The sequence below is a fragment of the Argiope bruennichi genome, chromosome 2 (assembly GCF_947563725.1).
Source record: "Argiope bruennichi chromosome 2, qqArgBrue1.1, whole genome shotgun sequence".
NCBI lineage: Eukaryota > Metazoa > Arthropoda > Arachnida > Araneae > Araneidae > Argiope > Argiope bruennichi.
In genome coordinates, this window is record NC_079152.1 from 136,115,459 (window position 1) to 136,131,240 (window position 15,782).

At 32.5% G+C, this 15,782-nt stretch overlaps 1 protein-coding gene across 3 annotated transcripts in view; it reads left to right on the top strand.

Annotated features, from left to right (window-relative positions):
• LOC129955325 (uncharacterized) overlaps positions 1-15,782 on the top strand; it is a 43,914-nt gene that overhangs the window by 19,593 nt on the left and 8,539 nt on the right. For 2 of the 3 annotated variants that reach the window (XM_056068215.1, XM_056068214.1), the window contains exons 2-3: positions 11,541-11,768; positions 14,561-14,704. In XM_056068215.1, the coding sequence (XP_055924190.1) occupies positions 11,576-11,768; positions 14,561-14,704 (337 nt within the window). In that variant the 5' untranslated portion in view covers positions 11,541-11,575. The remainder of the gene's footprint in view (positions 1-11,540; positions 11,769-14,560; positions 14,705-15,782) is intronic. The other variant, XM_056068216.1, reaches the window with a different exon arrangement.

Below are 15,782 nucleotides of genomic sequence, written 5' to 3' on the forward strand. Positions count from 1 at the left end.
TGTCCATCTGTATGTGAACTCGAGTGCACAAAAGCGCTTTGAATGAGACGGATAAAAATTAGTATATGGTTGTTTCCTTTCAACCACTTATTCAAAGTTTGAATGAAATCTATTCAAAGGAAATTTATCTGTCCAGCTATCTGAATATAAGTTAACTGATAACAACAAAACGGATAAAATTTGATTCACAGGTTAAATTATGGATGGATTTTATCAAATGTGTCACCGATTCCGTCAAGCGTTTGACAATCGTTCTGTCTGCACTTTCAAAAACAAATAAGAAAAATTAAAAACGCAATGACTTCAAAATATAAATTTGGTGCGTGATTTTGTTACAAAAACTGTAGTTTCGAATTAAAATTTGATTCCAAACAGTCGAAAAAAGAAATCAAAATGACACATTCGGAGTTTTGGTGTTTCTGTATTAAACGTACCACAGAGATGAATCGTCAAAAAAAAAAAAAAAAATCGCTAAACTTCTCACTTTAATACGCTTTTCATAATTATTGCTCACTAAGAGCATTCGATTAATAATATACATTTATTAGAGCATATGCGTGAAAATTTTGTGGTTACCTCTTTGGCTGGTTACTTTCTGTTTAACGCACTGTTGTTTTTTTTTTAATGTCTGAAAATCTAACATTAGACTGTGTTATTAAGTAACAACTGAAGTGTCTTAGTGGCTATCTGAAAGTATCTATGATGTAAGTCACAGATGATGAACGGAGATAACGTCTCTTTTCTATAAAATAATCTTTAGCTGCATCTATTGATACTGATTCTTCTTTCGTAACCTTTTAAGTTTTCATTGAACAGAAAGGTTGAATTTCCGTAACAATCACAAAAGAATGGGTAACACGAATTTCAGCACACCATGTGTTCTGCTGTTGTTATTTCTGATGGAACTTGCCATGGACAAGACCGCTGATTTCGAATTCAGCGGTTATAAGACGGGAGAGAGCGTCTCTTGTTTTTAATAGCGCTTACAGTACGATTTTGCTACTCACGCATCACATTCGTTTGCACAGCCCCTTTTTACAGGAGGGGGGGGGGGCATTCACACATCTCAGAGACAGAGATGTGTGAACAACCATGCCCGAACCCATGACGCCCATATCACGGGGAAGATGCTCTACACCTATACCAGGACGACGGTATCATGTGTTTTTGATATGGTTTTGAGTTTTTATTTTCAAATTAGTGATGAACGTGGACTGCAAATCTTGTCTTTATTTTTGCTCCTGTTTTATTCCGACCGTTTAATTAAACTTTATCATGCGTGTCATCTGAAATATGAACCAAAAATCAAATTATCGATAGTATAATCATCAAACAAAGTTTCCCAGTGCGGAAATGTTTTTTAAAACTTTCATTTTAATAAATATGGCTGAATTTGTTTATCTTGAGTCTATTTATACCGAAATCAATCAACTTTGATTTTTTTTCATCATCATTTCCAATCTCCAACTGTTATCTTTTTATCTGAAGTTTAAATGAAATCTAAGTCTGCTGAAAATAATCTTATTTAAAAAAAACTGATTAATTTTCCAGAAATGTTCGAAACGTGATTGGTTTATTCGCTAATAAGAAACCTTTTGTAAAATTATGAAATTTTTTTTAAAAAAACATTGTTTAAAATCTGCATGTTTTGAAGTCCCTCTGCTGAAAGCCTCAATTAAATATTTTATGTAACTTGGTCTTAATGGCTTCCTTCGCAAAATACCTGAAATTTTGGTAGTCTTATGACTCATACTATTTTAAAAGCCTTATACCAAAGAACAAATCCATGTTCTTAATCACCTGCTAAATTTCGCCGATTTTGATTTTATATGAGAGTTTCTGTTACCTAGATGGCTCACCACCAACGATCGCTTGTCTCCCCTCATTATCGAGCCGCTGTGGCCTGGTGGTAAGATCTCGGCTTTGGAACTGGAGGATTTTAGGTTTCACCGAAAAACCGTGATCTCTGCGGGGCTGGTGCACACTAAATCCATTTGGGCCAAACGTCTTCCCGTTGGTGTGGTGTGGAAGTTTGGAGGGGGTGTCAGCTCAGGTGTCCTCCTCGTCCTTTGACCGCGGTTCGAAATTACTAGGTCCGTTACAAAATAGTCCTAATGTTGCTTTAAAATGGGACGTTTATATAACTAAACTAAACCCCATCATTTTCTTATTTCACTGTATATTTCTTATAGGAAAAAAAAAAAAACAGACTTCGCAGAGTTTTATAGCCTCAACTGCCGAATCGTTTTTTTCTAATTTCGCCGGGAATGTTAGTTGTTTAGTTTTAATTAAATTTTTATGCCTAACTTCATATCCATGGTTCTGTCGACAATTTAAGCACCAGATTGTCATAGACATTTAGCCATTTTATTTTAATAGTCATATATATATTCTGTTTATAGTGAACATGAAAATATTTTTACTGGGGAATCCATGACATTACAGATATAAGTTTACGGCCCATAACATTAAAGATATAAGTTACGACCATTTACTTTTTAACATTTGTAGTACTAAAATTTAATCTTTTAATTACCAAATTAATTTAAATTTAAAAAAATTAAAAAATGTGAAAGTTTGGGGAAAATCTATGCGATCAATAAATTGGTATGATTAAAAAGTTTAGAAACGGTACAAAATGTTTATAGTAATATTTTAGGAAGTAACCACGTAAACACGCCAAATTTTTATTTAATTTTTAATTAAAATTCGAATTCGAATTTTTAAAAATTCATTCTAAAGTTCACATTCCTGAACCTTCTAGTATTATTTGTACCGAATAGTGTAATATGCTATAGATCAAACCATAAGACCTGTAGAGCGTGAACACACATACACGTGCATTCATTTTTATTATTAGCAAAACTAACCTACTCCATGTTGTCCTCCATTTTCGAAGGACATCGGAAAATAAAATTTTGACAGAAAATAATGAAATTTTGAGTTCCCAGCTGTTGCAACTGGTCTGATTTCATTCATTTTATTAGCAAAATAATTTCTCCTCTTCACAAGTACTCCAGGATTTTTGTGCAAGTATAGTTTAATATAGTACTTTCCTTTATTGTGATAAGATGTCATTCATCAAATTTGATGGCATAACGAAATGAATACTATAAATATTATGGATAAACTAATGATCGTGGAAAGTAGCTAGCGTTGTTTTAAAAACTGATAAAGAACAAATATGCCTATATGGTAATAACTACAGACGAGTTCTAGTCATTCTTGCCATTACCAATTTGTAGTGATTGGATTTTGAAGCGTTAAGAAAATAAACGTTCATAGATGGCGCTAGGCAACTAGCGCGAGTGTAATTCAAAGAGTGATGTCATTCGAGTGTTGGCTCTTGGAGGAGAAGGAGTTACTGAGCAGAGTAACTCGAACGAATCTGAAATAAATCTGTTAAGTTTTCTATTTGCCTATTTATTGAAAGCACTCACGAACCAGCCACGACATTTGGCGCAGTCGTCACGATTGAGAATCGAGTGCTATTTTTGACGAACTTGAAATCGAACTTTATTCGATAAAGGTGTGTGCTTTCGGTATAGATATGGCCTTCCTAGGCAGTGCGAAAAAGGAAGATTTGAAGTTGTTGGCGGAAGAGCTGGGTGAAACTGTTTCATTAGAGATGAAAATTGTGGACTTAAAAAAATTAATTACTGGAAGTGAAAATTACGAGGAAGAGTTTGTGAAGAAACAAATGATAGTTATCATAGAGGATAGAAAAGAGAGAGAAGATCAAAAACGAAAGCAAGAAGAACGAGAATTTGAAGAAAGAAAAATTAAAGAAGAGTGGGAATTTCAGGAGAAAAAGGCACAAGAAGAACGAGAATTCGAACTTGAGAAACTGAAGCTGCAATATTCCAGTGTACCCGTGTATGTCGAATTACCAACTCCCAAGATAGAACTCAGGCACGTGATGCAAAAATTCGATGAGAAGAACAGTGATATCAGTTTATATTTGCTGTTGTTCGAGAGGCAAGCCGAGTGGGCTCAAATAAAACGAGAAGATTACGTGTCGCATCTATTAGGATTATTGCCAATGGATATAACCCAACTCATCGCTCGAGAGCCAATCGAGAAAGTTAAGGACTATGACCACATCAAGAGTTTATTAGTGAAACGATTTAAACTCAGCCCGGAAAAATTCAGGCAAAAGTTTATGACTCATTTTAAAAGACCGGAGACTACCTGGTACCTTTACTTACGAACTTAAAAATTATTTTGAGCAATGGATTCAAGGATTGGAAATAACTACTTTTGAAAGTTTGTCGGATTTAATCATAACAGAACAGATAAAGAGAAAAGTACCTACGGATATTAAAGAACATTTTATTGATGTTTGGTCACAATTCACGAATCCAAACGAAACTGCAAGCAAATTAGATGATTATGAAAATGTGCGATCAAACAGTGTGAGGAAAAAGAAAGAACTATATCAAGAGAATAACTGTTCTAAACATCAAACCTACGACGAAAGAGAAGAGAGACATTTTTCGGAACGGAAATATGTACCCCCGCATCAACGAGAATTCAGAAACAAAAACTTTCATAAAAACGAAACTACAAATTCAAGAAAAGTAACAAGAGACTGTTACGTTTGTGGATTGTCGCATTTTGCTAGAGACTGCCCAAATAGACATAAAAAATCGCAGTTGAGAGAATCTGCGTCAGAAAATAAACGGGAAGACATTTTAACCGCGGAAATTCAGTCGGAATTAATTAATGGTGAAAAAAGCTTAAATATCAACCCTTTACAATACGTTGATCTTTGTGTGGACAATAGAGAACTGAAAACCCTAGTTGACTCAGGTGCTATGATACCAGTTTTAAATTCTAAATATGTGTCAAGTGAACAAAAAGAAAAAGGAAAGAACATTTTAAAAAGTGCATTTGGAGAAAGGATTAACGCTACTCTTTCGAGTTTTCAAATATCATTAAAAGATAAAAACAACGAAGGGTTTTCCAGGCCTATTGAGATAGTCGCAGCTGTCACGGAGAGAATTCAAGAGCAATTTATCATCCCCCCCCCCCCCTCTGTATTAAACTTATTGGGAGAAAGCATAAACCACAGCCGCAGCCATAACACGTCTGGATTAGAGGCGCCGATGGAAGAGAGCTTTGATGAATTTATGATTTGTTGTGGAATTAGTCAGAGCGAAGAACAACCGAGCGGAAATGAAAGCGATTCTTTGGATAAGAAAAACAAAATTAATGCGTTGAAAGAAGAACAAAGAAAATGTGATACTTTGCAGTCAGTAAGAAAAAATGTATCGCTTGGAAAAAGAAACTTTTTTTTATGAAAGATGAATTAATATTCCACCGGGATAAAATATTAGGCGAAAAAGTGAATCAGTTGGTTTTGCCTAAAAATAAGAGACAGCAAGTTCTTAAATTAGCACATGAATCAATTTTTGGATGCCATATGGGATTAAAAAAGACTAGTGAAAGAATTAAATACAGTTTTTATTGGCCAAATATGACAGATGATATCAAAAACTTTTGTAAATCCTGTAAAGAATGTCAGTTGAGGAGTCCGGAAAAAATGATTGATAAAATTCCTATTACTCCTGTTCTCCGTCCGGAATTGCCATTTGAGATAGTAAATATAGACCTAATAGGACCCATTGAACCCCCTTCTGCTCGTCGGCATAAGTATGTATTATGTCTAATGGACCAGCATTCTCGATGGCTGGAGGCTATCCCTCTTCGTTCGTTAACGGCTAAAGCTACGTGTGATGCTTTATTGGAGATATTCATGCGGACTGGAATACCCAATGTTATTGCAAGTGATAATGGAACGAACTTTATTTCTAAGTTAACCCAGGAATTCATGAAAAGATTAGGTTGTGCTCCCAGATTTACGACGCCTAACCATCCAGCTGGGAATGGCCTTATAGAAAGATATAATAGGATGTTCAAAAATTCACTCCATCACATTATCAGAACTGATCCGAGTAATTGGGATAAATACATCCCATATATTCTTTTTGCGTACAGGGAAGTTCCTAACTGTACGACGGGTGTATCACCATTCAAGTTGATGTATGGACGTGAAGCACGAGGACATCTCAGTGTTCTAAAATCGAGCTGGTGTGGTGATATTGCCATTCCGTTAAACATGGAGAAATCAGTTGTGGATTATTTACAGGAGCAAAAAATAAACTTAGAAAGAGCTGCAGAGGAAGCATCTCTAATCGCTTCGGGTAAACAGCAGGCATATGCAGAATATTTTAACCGCCGAACCGCTTCTAAGGAATTTAAGCCAGGTGACCAAGTTTATTTATTAATACCTGATTCATCGAACAAATTGTATGCCCGTTGGACTGGTCCTGGAGAAGTTATCGAGCATTGCCCTCCACATTCATATAAAGTAAAACTTAGCGATGGAAAGATTCGGCATTGTCATGCAAATAAAATTCGGAAATACTATCCAAGAATTAATGCTGTAGGCATGATCTTTGAAGATGATGCAGACTTTGGAGAAGTTTATTCATCCCCCAGTTATAAAAATGTATGTTACTGGAAAGAGATATTTGATCAAGTGGATTTGCGACATCTTTCTGAGGAAGTGAAATGTCAAATCTTGAACTTATTGCGGAATCATCATTCAATATTTACCGGACAAGTTAAAGTTGCAAAGGTTGGTCATCACAAGATAAAATTAGAGGACGATAAAGAAAGGAAAAAACCTTACGTGCACAGGATTCCTGAAGCGCTGAAACCTCAAATAGACTCCCAAATCGAAGAACTCCTAAAACTAGATCTAATCGAAGAGAGCTCAGCTGACATTGCTTATCCTATAGTCTGTGTAAACAAGAAGGATGGATCTATCAGGATGTGCGTGGATTATCGTGCTTTGAATGCGGTGACTAAAACCGACGATTTCCCCATGGAAGACGCAACGGAATTAATATATTCCATAGGACAGGCAAATGTGATTAGTGTGTTAGATCTTTTGAAGGGGTACTATTCGCTTCCCATGGAAGAAGATTCGCGGAATTATACATCTTTTAAGACCCATATAGCACAATATCGTTTTAAGGTAATGCCTTTTGGGCTGAAAAATGCAGCTGCAACTTTTCAAAGGGAAATGAACAAAGCATTGTCGCCATACAGAGAATTTTGCCGTGCTTATATTGATGACATTGCTATATTCTCCAATGATATTCCTTCTCACTTGAAACATCTTCATTTGGTGCTGGATAGATTGGAAGAGCTTCAATTCACTGTTAATCTTTCAAAGTGTGCTTTCGCGAAATCTGAAATTTCATACCTGGGACATATAATTGGCTCAGGAAAGCATCAAGCTGATCCAGCTAAGTTAGAAACGATCTCTCGTTTGCCCGTACCTGAAACCAAGAAACAACTACGTAGTGCTCTTGGCCTGTTCAACTATTATCGTGATTATATTGCGAATTTCGCCGAGATTGCCTTTCCATTAACGGAACTAACTAAGAAAAGAAGCCCTGATGTGTTGCCGTGGTGTGAAATGCATAGTGTTGCTTTTGAAAAATTAAAATCAGCATTGTTACACGCTCCTACTCTACACACCCCGAATATGAGCAAACCCTTTGTGATTCATTGTGATGCCTCATCAATCGGGATTGGCTCGTGTTTATCACAGACTGTTGATGGAAAAATGTGCCCTATCGCTTATGCAAGTCAAAAATTAAACAAAAGCCAACAATCTTGGTCGACAATCGAACGGGAAGCATTTGCTATAGTTTGGAGCTTGAAAAAGTTTGAAACCCTTGTGTTTGGATCCGAGATCCACATTTTTACCGATCATAACCCCCTTCCTTATCTGACCAAGTGCGCTCCTCAGTCATCTCGACTACAAAGGTGGGTATTTGCCTTGCAGAGATTCAACATAACATTAAAACATTGCCCTGGTTCTAAAATGCCGCATGCTGATGCCCTGTCACGTTTATTACCAAAATAGACTGAAAAACATTTTTTTAGTACTAATATCATTTTTCTGTTTTATATATCAATATGGGATTAGTGACTATAAAATAATAATAATTTATGCTTGATATTATGTATATTTGTTTTAATGTCTTTTTTTTATTATCATTTTCTTAATATGTTGAATAATTGGTATTCGCAAGTAAGGTTAAGAGTATAATGTGCAAAACTATTTGAAACAGGAATATAACTTTTTCTAGTGTTTGTTATAAATTTTCATTCAGCAGTTTTGGCTATATTTGAAATATCATTTGAGTAATGTTTATCAAGTGAAATCCTTTCTTAATTATGTATTAATGTTTATTAAGTATTTATATTCATTATAAACTTGTGTTTATTAGTTGATAAGTGATTATATACATTATTAAGTATATATTAATGTATATTAAATGATAAGTGAGTTTCTTATTATGGTATTTATATTCAATTGTGCATTTCTTATTTTACCTCATTGCTTTCTTAAATGTTTGTTAGTAATTAGTTATTCATTCGAGTTAACTTTGCATTTGTGTTTATTTTTATTTATTTAATTTGATGTTATTAGATACGTTTTAAAATCCAATTCATAATTTTAATTCAGAGGTATGTTTATTTTCATATAAACACTACTCTTACGTTGGGGGTGTAGTGATTGGATTTTGAAGCGTTAAGAAATAAACGTTCATAGATGGCGCTAGGCAACTAGCGCGAGTGTAATTCAAAGAGTGATGTCATTCGAGTGTTGGCTCTTGGAGGAGAAGGAGTTACTGAGCAGAGTAACTCGAACGAATCTGAAATAAATCTGTTAAGTTTTCTATTTGCCTATTTATTGAAAGCACTCACGAACCAGCCACGACACACTTAAATATATTTATTTCAGAAGAATACTTATTCTTTGTATGCAATTAATAAAATGATTATTTCTTAATTTCATTTCATTGTTATAATATTTAAAAACATTTTAAAATTTGTGGATATGATGGCTGGCAATGGAAGCATAATAGTATACCTAAAACTTTCTTATAGGAAATTAGGTACAGTCGCTGAAAAAAAAGGGACCTATATTTATTTTGCAATCGACCATCCAATATGAAAACTAAAAGTGCAATTTCAAAAGTAGCAATCAATACTAAAAGATGGCGCGCCTAACATTTTTGTAAGGGATTGTCTACATATACAAACGTCTACACGTATTGTACAAACTTTGAAATTTCTTACGGCAATGCCATTTTTTGAGGTCATGAATAGATTTCCCATGGAAAAAATACCAACTTTTGGTTGATAGACCATGATTGCATCAAAATATATTTGACATTTTCTCTTAAGTTTCTCTCCCTACCCCCCCCCCTTTCAGAGTAAGATTTAGATATTTTCTAGGCATCGGTAATAGTATTTTTTGTCGAATTTTTATGGTCATTTTAATGGTAAAATCATTTGCTATTTCAATGGAGGGCAAAATACTTATAGCGAACATTTTAGGAGAATCTTGATTGTTTTCAGGAAAGAAATATGCAAGAGCATTGAAAGTTTTGTTTAAATTGCACCTGAACTCTATTCTCCATTGAAATCACCAAAATGAGAAGTTTTGTCGTATGAGTAAAAGATATAAAAGCATCGCAGAAGGTTCGTTCCTAAAAGCTTCGCAAGGGGGTTGTCTATATATTTAAAATTGAACATACTTTGAAATTTCTTACGGCAACATCCTATTTTAATATCATGAATAGATTTCCCCATGGAAAATATATCCGTAATACAAGGTTTGGTTAATTTATCATGTTTATATTGGGAGATATTTGACATTTTGCGTTAAAGGGTTGCTTCCATATTTAGATATGTAAGATTTTGATATTTTCCATATGACGGTAATAGCATTTTTTATTTTTATTTTTGTGTTCTTGAAAAGCATCTATAAAGCTACAATCTGCATGTTAAATATCGATTTCTAATTTATTCGTGACAAAATAATCATAGTGTAAAATTTTGGAAGAATTGTGTTTATTTTCTGCAAAGGCATATTTAAGACCATTGAAAATATTGTTTAAATTGAACCTGAACTCTATTCTCCATTTCGCTGAAAGCACTAGAATGGAAAGTTTTATTGTATAACCAAAAGATTTATAAAATTAAATATATATATTTTTTATTATTTTAAAAGAAATGTGAATTACCTTACGATTGAGACAGAAAAAAATTAACTAGTTTTTATTCTTTTGCGCTGTATTCCTGAATTCTTTTTATCAATAATAACTTGTAAATAGACAAGAAACTTATAAATAGACATGATATCATATGATCGCCGATTTATTTTAAGAGTATAAAAAAGAGCGCATTTCATTCACTAATGAATACATTGCGCTCATCAGTGAATGTCAGTGAATTCATCAATGAATTTTCTTCTATGCTTTACTAGAAACTTAGTTTTCTATGCAAATGCTCTTCGTTTGCGAAAGATTTCATTGTATGAAATCATGTAAATCGGGAAAAAAAATTCAGAATATCACTATAAATGTTAACTGGTATCATTCATTTCCATTATTGTAGCATTTTTTAAGCTATAATTCATCACATATCTTGCAGCTTTTTATATGAATAGAAATTTGGAAAGATGCATAATTAGAAAAAAATATTATATAATTATAAGAATAATTATATATAACTCTTTATTATATATAGATAATTATAAGAATTATAAGATCAACAGTATTTCAATGCCAAATAAAAAGGTGGCAGTATTTTGCACCCCTAAATGCATCGTTTAAAAAGCAAAATAGAAAACTTAATGTAGCGGGGAAACTACTCATAGGAATGAGCAAAAAATTTGCATGTGACTAAAAAATGGTCTTGTCCTTCGATTTATGCCAAAATTTAAGTATGCTTCAATTTAAAAAGTTTTAAACTCTAACATTGAAAATTTTTTACACATTAGAAATTATCTTTTTATATTAAATATGTATGCAAAATTTGAAGCCCTACGTTATATTTTCACAAGAAAAAATATTAGGTCAATATAAGTTTTTAAGATATGAATAAAGGTTCAAAATTTAATTTTAACATTAGAAAGTCAAAATTTTGTTAGCTCATAATTTCGGAAACAATAGGCCTAATCTAATGAAACTTTGTTTCCTGGCTTAACTTTTGATGTAGTTAAATAAATGTAAATGTACTTTTGATGTAAAAAAAATTGATGAGAAAATGGGTGTTGCCATTAGAAATTTTGAAATTTGCTCTTATTTCAATATATAGACGGCCCCTTACGGAATTTATTTCAAAAGTCTTTAAGAGTACTTTAATACCTTTCAAATGGTACATTTTTTTAATTACTGTACAATGGACAATAATAGAATAAAATTAGGTGTCTTTTATTTTGCGACTGTACATACTACTTTATTGTACTTGTCATTCGCGTTTTTCATTGGATCTGCTCAAATAGAGATTTTTCTGTGTTATTTGTTCATTGATATAAATGCATGACTGTTATAAAGCATATATTACATAGGTGACATCCGTATATGTTGATATCAAAAAAGTTTTGTTGTAAATACTTCCGGATACTGGGCTGCATAAGCAAAGGAACCTTTCTTTCTTTTCAGTTTTCAAAATACATCTAACTGGGTAGACTCATGCAATGGAAAAATTGCGATTCGACAGCAAGATCAGCTGGTTTGCCGCCGTGGCATGTGGGTGCATGAATTTTCTCCTCATGATACCGACCAAAGTCAGCGGTCTGTTTTTTGTAGAGATCCTGGATCGGTACAAAGTCAACAGACATCTAGCTGGTTATCCAATGTTTACTGTAACTCTAATGCGATGCTCGGGTGGTATGTTTTTTAAATTTGATATGTCTTTCTGTTACAAGTCTGTAAATAGTGTATTACATTCATTTTAGTTGTTTTTAAATGTAAAAAAATTATTATTCAATTGCGAATTGGCTTCTTTAAAATACTACTCTCATATATTCTGTCTGATTGAAAAATTAAGCGTTGTTTTCAATAATATAAAGTTGAAGAATTGAAATAATTTTGAATTCAGTTTCCTTTCTTCATTTTTGAATTAAGATTTGATTTATAGAACTTATTTTTATTCGATCTCTAAATCAACTGTTAATGCTCCTTCATCAAATAAATTTGAAGACTAAGATCCAGACGCACTTTAAAAAACGTTTTTTTTTTTTTAATCTATTCATCCTACCTTGTATGTTGCAATACGTTACACTTGGTGACATGCAAACAATTTTATTAAGTACGACACAAATTCTTTCATAAAATATGAGACGTTTATTTTGAAAATGGGTCAAGTTCATTTTTTGTTATTGCGAGATATTTAAAGGTTTGCGTTTCAATAAATTTGAAAATATTGGTAAGTATTAATAGATATATTTTTGTATTTTGTTGAACCAGATAATGTTAGTTTATAATCCAATAGTGTTTACAGTGATGACTAAAAAAATAAGAGTTCCATTATAACTAAATGAATTTGCCTCACTTTCAAAATTAAAGAATTATTACAATCATTCATTTAATTGGGAAATTGCATCAGCTTTTTTTAATAATAAAAACAAAATACTATTCAAATTTTTATAAATATTTATTCATTTGATAAAAAGGGAAACAAAACCAAGAATATTCTAGTAGAACATATAACATAACAACAAACAATTCAGTTTTATTAAGAATTTTAATGAAATTATATATTTCAGTTTATACGTAGGTATAATCAATTTGAATTTTATTCAAGATTTAACATTTTAAAAAATTCATGATGAACGGGAGGTATACATGGTAATAAATCCATCATATCCTTGTATTTTTCAGATGTAATAAATTTCATTTTTTTCTTACATAAAAGATAATTTTATATTTCTGAAATTACTTGGAATTATTTGTCTTCCTCGTTGTGTTGACAAATCGATAATTTTAAATTCAAAATCACGTTCCATCGAAGTTTTGTTGAACATTTTGTATGGCGTATCCCTTGTAAATCTGATCCAGCATATAGTTAATTAATTCACGATTTCTCAATTGGTATTTTTCTTTCTTTTTAAAACCCCTTTTTCCAGAGGTTGGGTTGAAAATAAATTTCCATGTTTAATTTCATGTACTAAAAATTTATTATGTTTTCGACAATTTTTTATTACTTTATAGTAATTCTGGCGAATATGCAAGGAACTGGTTTCTGGATTGAATAGTTACTGGATAGTTCCACTCCAAAATCACGATTGTTCGGTAGAAATGAATGTCCTGAAAATAAAAATTTGTGATCAATGATATTTATTTCGTTGTTACTGGACTGAATAATCGGTGATGGAAGTAAGCATTATTATCCGCACACAAAATTAAGATATAATTTATATTATTTATAAAATACTTTACAACCACCGTTTTTTAATATCAAAAATAGATAAATAGAAACACCCCTATATTTCAGACATGATGTCAAACGGTCACATTTGCTTCACCATAGAGCAACCGGAGCTGAATTTTGGTGTAATATATTCTGTCAAATATAATTTCAATCTAAGATGGACTTGCACTACTTTCAAAATAAAGAAATTTTCAATACCGTTAAGAGCTAAAACTTCCATCTCCAAAATACTAGAATCTAAATATTTTTTTTATTATAAATTTTTTACTCATAAAAAGATCATAACAAGTTTTATCTATAACTGCCATTATCTCCATTTTTTTTCAAAAATGGACTTACGCCACTTTCAAAATAAACGGCTCATATAATGTGATCAACTTAAGTTTTATGTTTTTACTCAGTTTGATTTCTTTCTCATTTATGAATAGGTATGCCTGCTTTCATATGTCTTCAAAATATTATTTTTCCTATACGGAAAAGTGACTGAAATTTATTGATTTCTTGATTCGCAATAATTTATTTGATAGTGAAGATTGGTGTCTGGGTTATAAATAACTTGAAGACATAGATTTGTCTTTTTGTGGGTTATTGGTAATATCAACAAATTTAGACTGAAAATTTCTAATAATAATTTAAAAAATACTTGATAGACAAAAGGCACATGATTATGCCATAGTACCCAAGAAAATATTACAAAGTTTAGCAGGCCTAGAGAGCTACACATACCATAATATTCGACCGAGAGCCGAGATCACCACCAACGTAATCCACGATATTCAAGCTCACTTCTGGTATAAAAAAATATATATTCTAGCATTAGAGTGAGACCACTTGGTATTTGCATGATTGACAGCTGGCTCCACCCAAGAATACCTCGTGGTTAACTAAATTCTTAACAGTGACCTTTTCCAGCATCATAATCACCTTTTTTTTGTTAAGGGGTTATAAGGCAGTCAGTGATGGAAAAACACAACCAGAGGATCATCAAACAATTTGTTGTTATTCAATTAATGTTATGAAATGTTATATCACTGCTACTAATCTACTGCTTTGAAACTTGAGTATTTATTGTGTTTATGCTATTGTTTAGAAATAAATTTCTCTTTGCGGCTGTTTATGATATTCAGTTTTAAAATACACGATTATTTTTGAAAATGCGAACTCTGTGTATTCTTTTTTGAATCCTTTCCCTCAGTGTGACTTTCCAAATACACTATAATTTGTATAAAATACACATATTAATTCACAGGACCATTTGTCGGATATTTTGCGGAGAGATTCGGAATGAACAGAGTGTTAATCCTTGGAAGTATTCTGTCGGCCGTTGGAATTTCCGCCTGTTTCTTCGCCGAGAATATTTCAATTTTGACTGTTTTCATTGGATTAATACATGGTAATAGTTTCAGCTTAAAAATTCTTGATTTCCAACTCCTTTTCACTCTTACTCTATTTTACTTATTTGCTTACATATCCGCATTACGTTATATAACGTTTAAATTCAAATACTATAATTTTCTTGATTAAATGCCCTTTTAAACTAAAGCTTATATTGCTGCGAATTAGCAATATTGTTTCTCTCCTCAAGAAGTTTTCTAGTAAGGAAGATAGTTTTACAGATATGTCTTACAAATGTTGAATGGATGCCGGATGAATAACAACAAGCATTGGCGACAAATTTAGGGACTATTTGGCGACAAAAATGGAGGACTTCGAATATTCAAGAATCTTGTCAATGGGTCAATTAAGAATCGAGTTTCAACTTTTGTTTAAAACACTCAGTGCTCAGACAGGGGAGCTCTAAAAAGCTGTCGAGCTGGAGTAGTTCAGTCGAGAGAAGTGAACAGCTGAAGGAAGTTTCTCTTTGGAATATTTATCTGCAGCGAGTTCTTTTTGAGCGCTTTGTGCTGTTGCGGTTTTTCAATAACGATTTACTGTTTGCGTATTGCTGTTTATTGTAAGTGCGGTTCTAGTGTACGTTTTCCTATGTTTAATTATCTGTGTTTATGTGCATTCTTGTATTTAATGCCCTCCGATAAAGCATCATTATCCGTTATAGAGCCAGTTGAATTCTTCATCATATACCGATCGGTAATAATTTTTTTATTTTTCCGTAACAATATGATATAAGTAATAGCATTTATTATTAAACCATAAAAATACATCACTGTAAAAATAGATTTTGACATACTCTGTATGGATACAAATGTGTGTGTGTGTGCTTTGCAAATACATTGTAAGATATCACTAAAATATTCCATAACATATCGATTATTACGATTGCTCACAACAGCTCCTGCTACTTTCTTGTATCAACTGTAATGTTAATACCGAAAAGCATTTGGTACAGTACAACATGTAAACAAGAATGTGAACTATGGAATCAAGTCAGATCTTTGTGGCCAACAATTAAGTTATTGGGAGAGTGAAGGATTTGATTAAAGTTCCCTTATCCAAATTTTAAAAGCGAGACT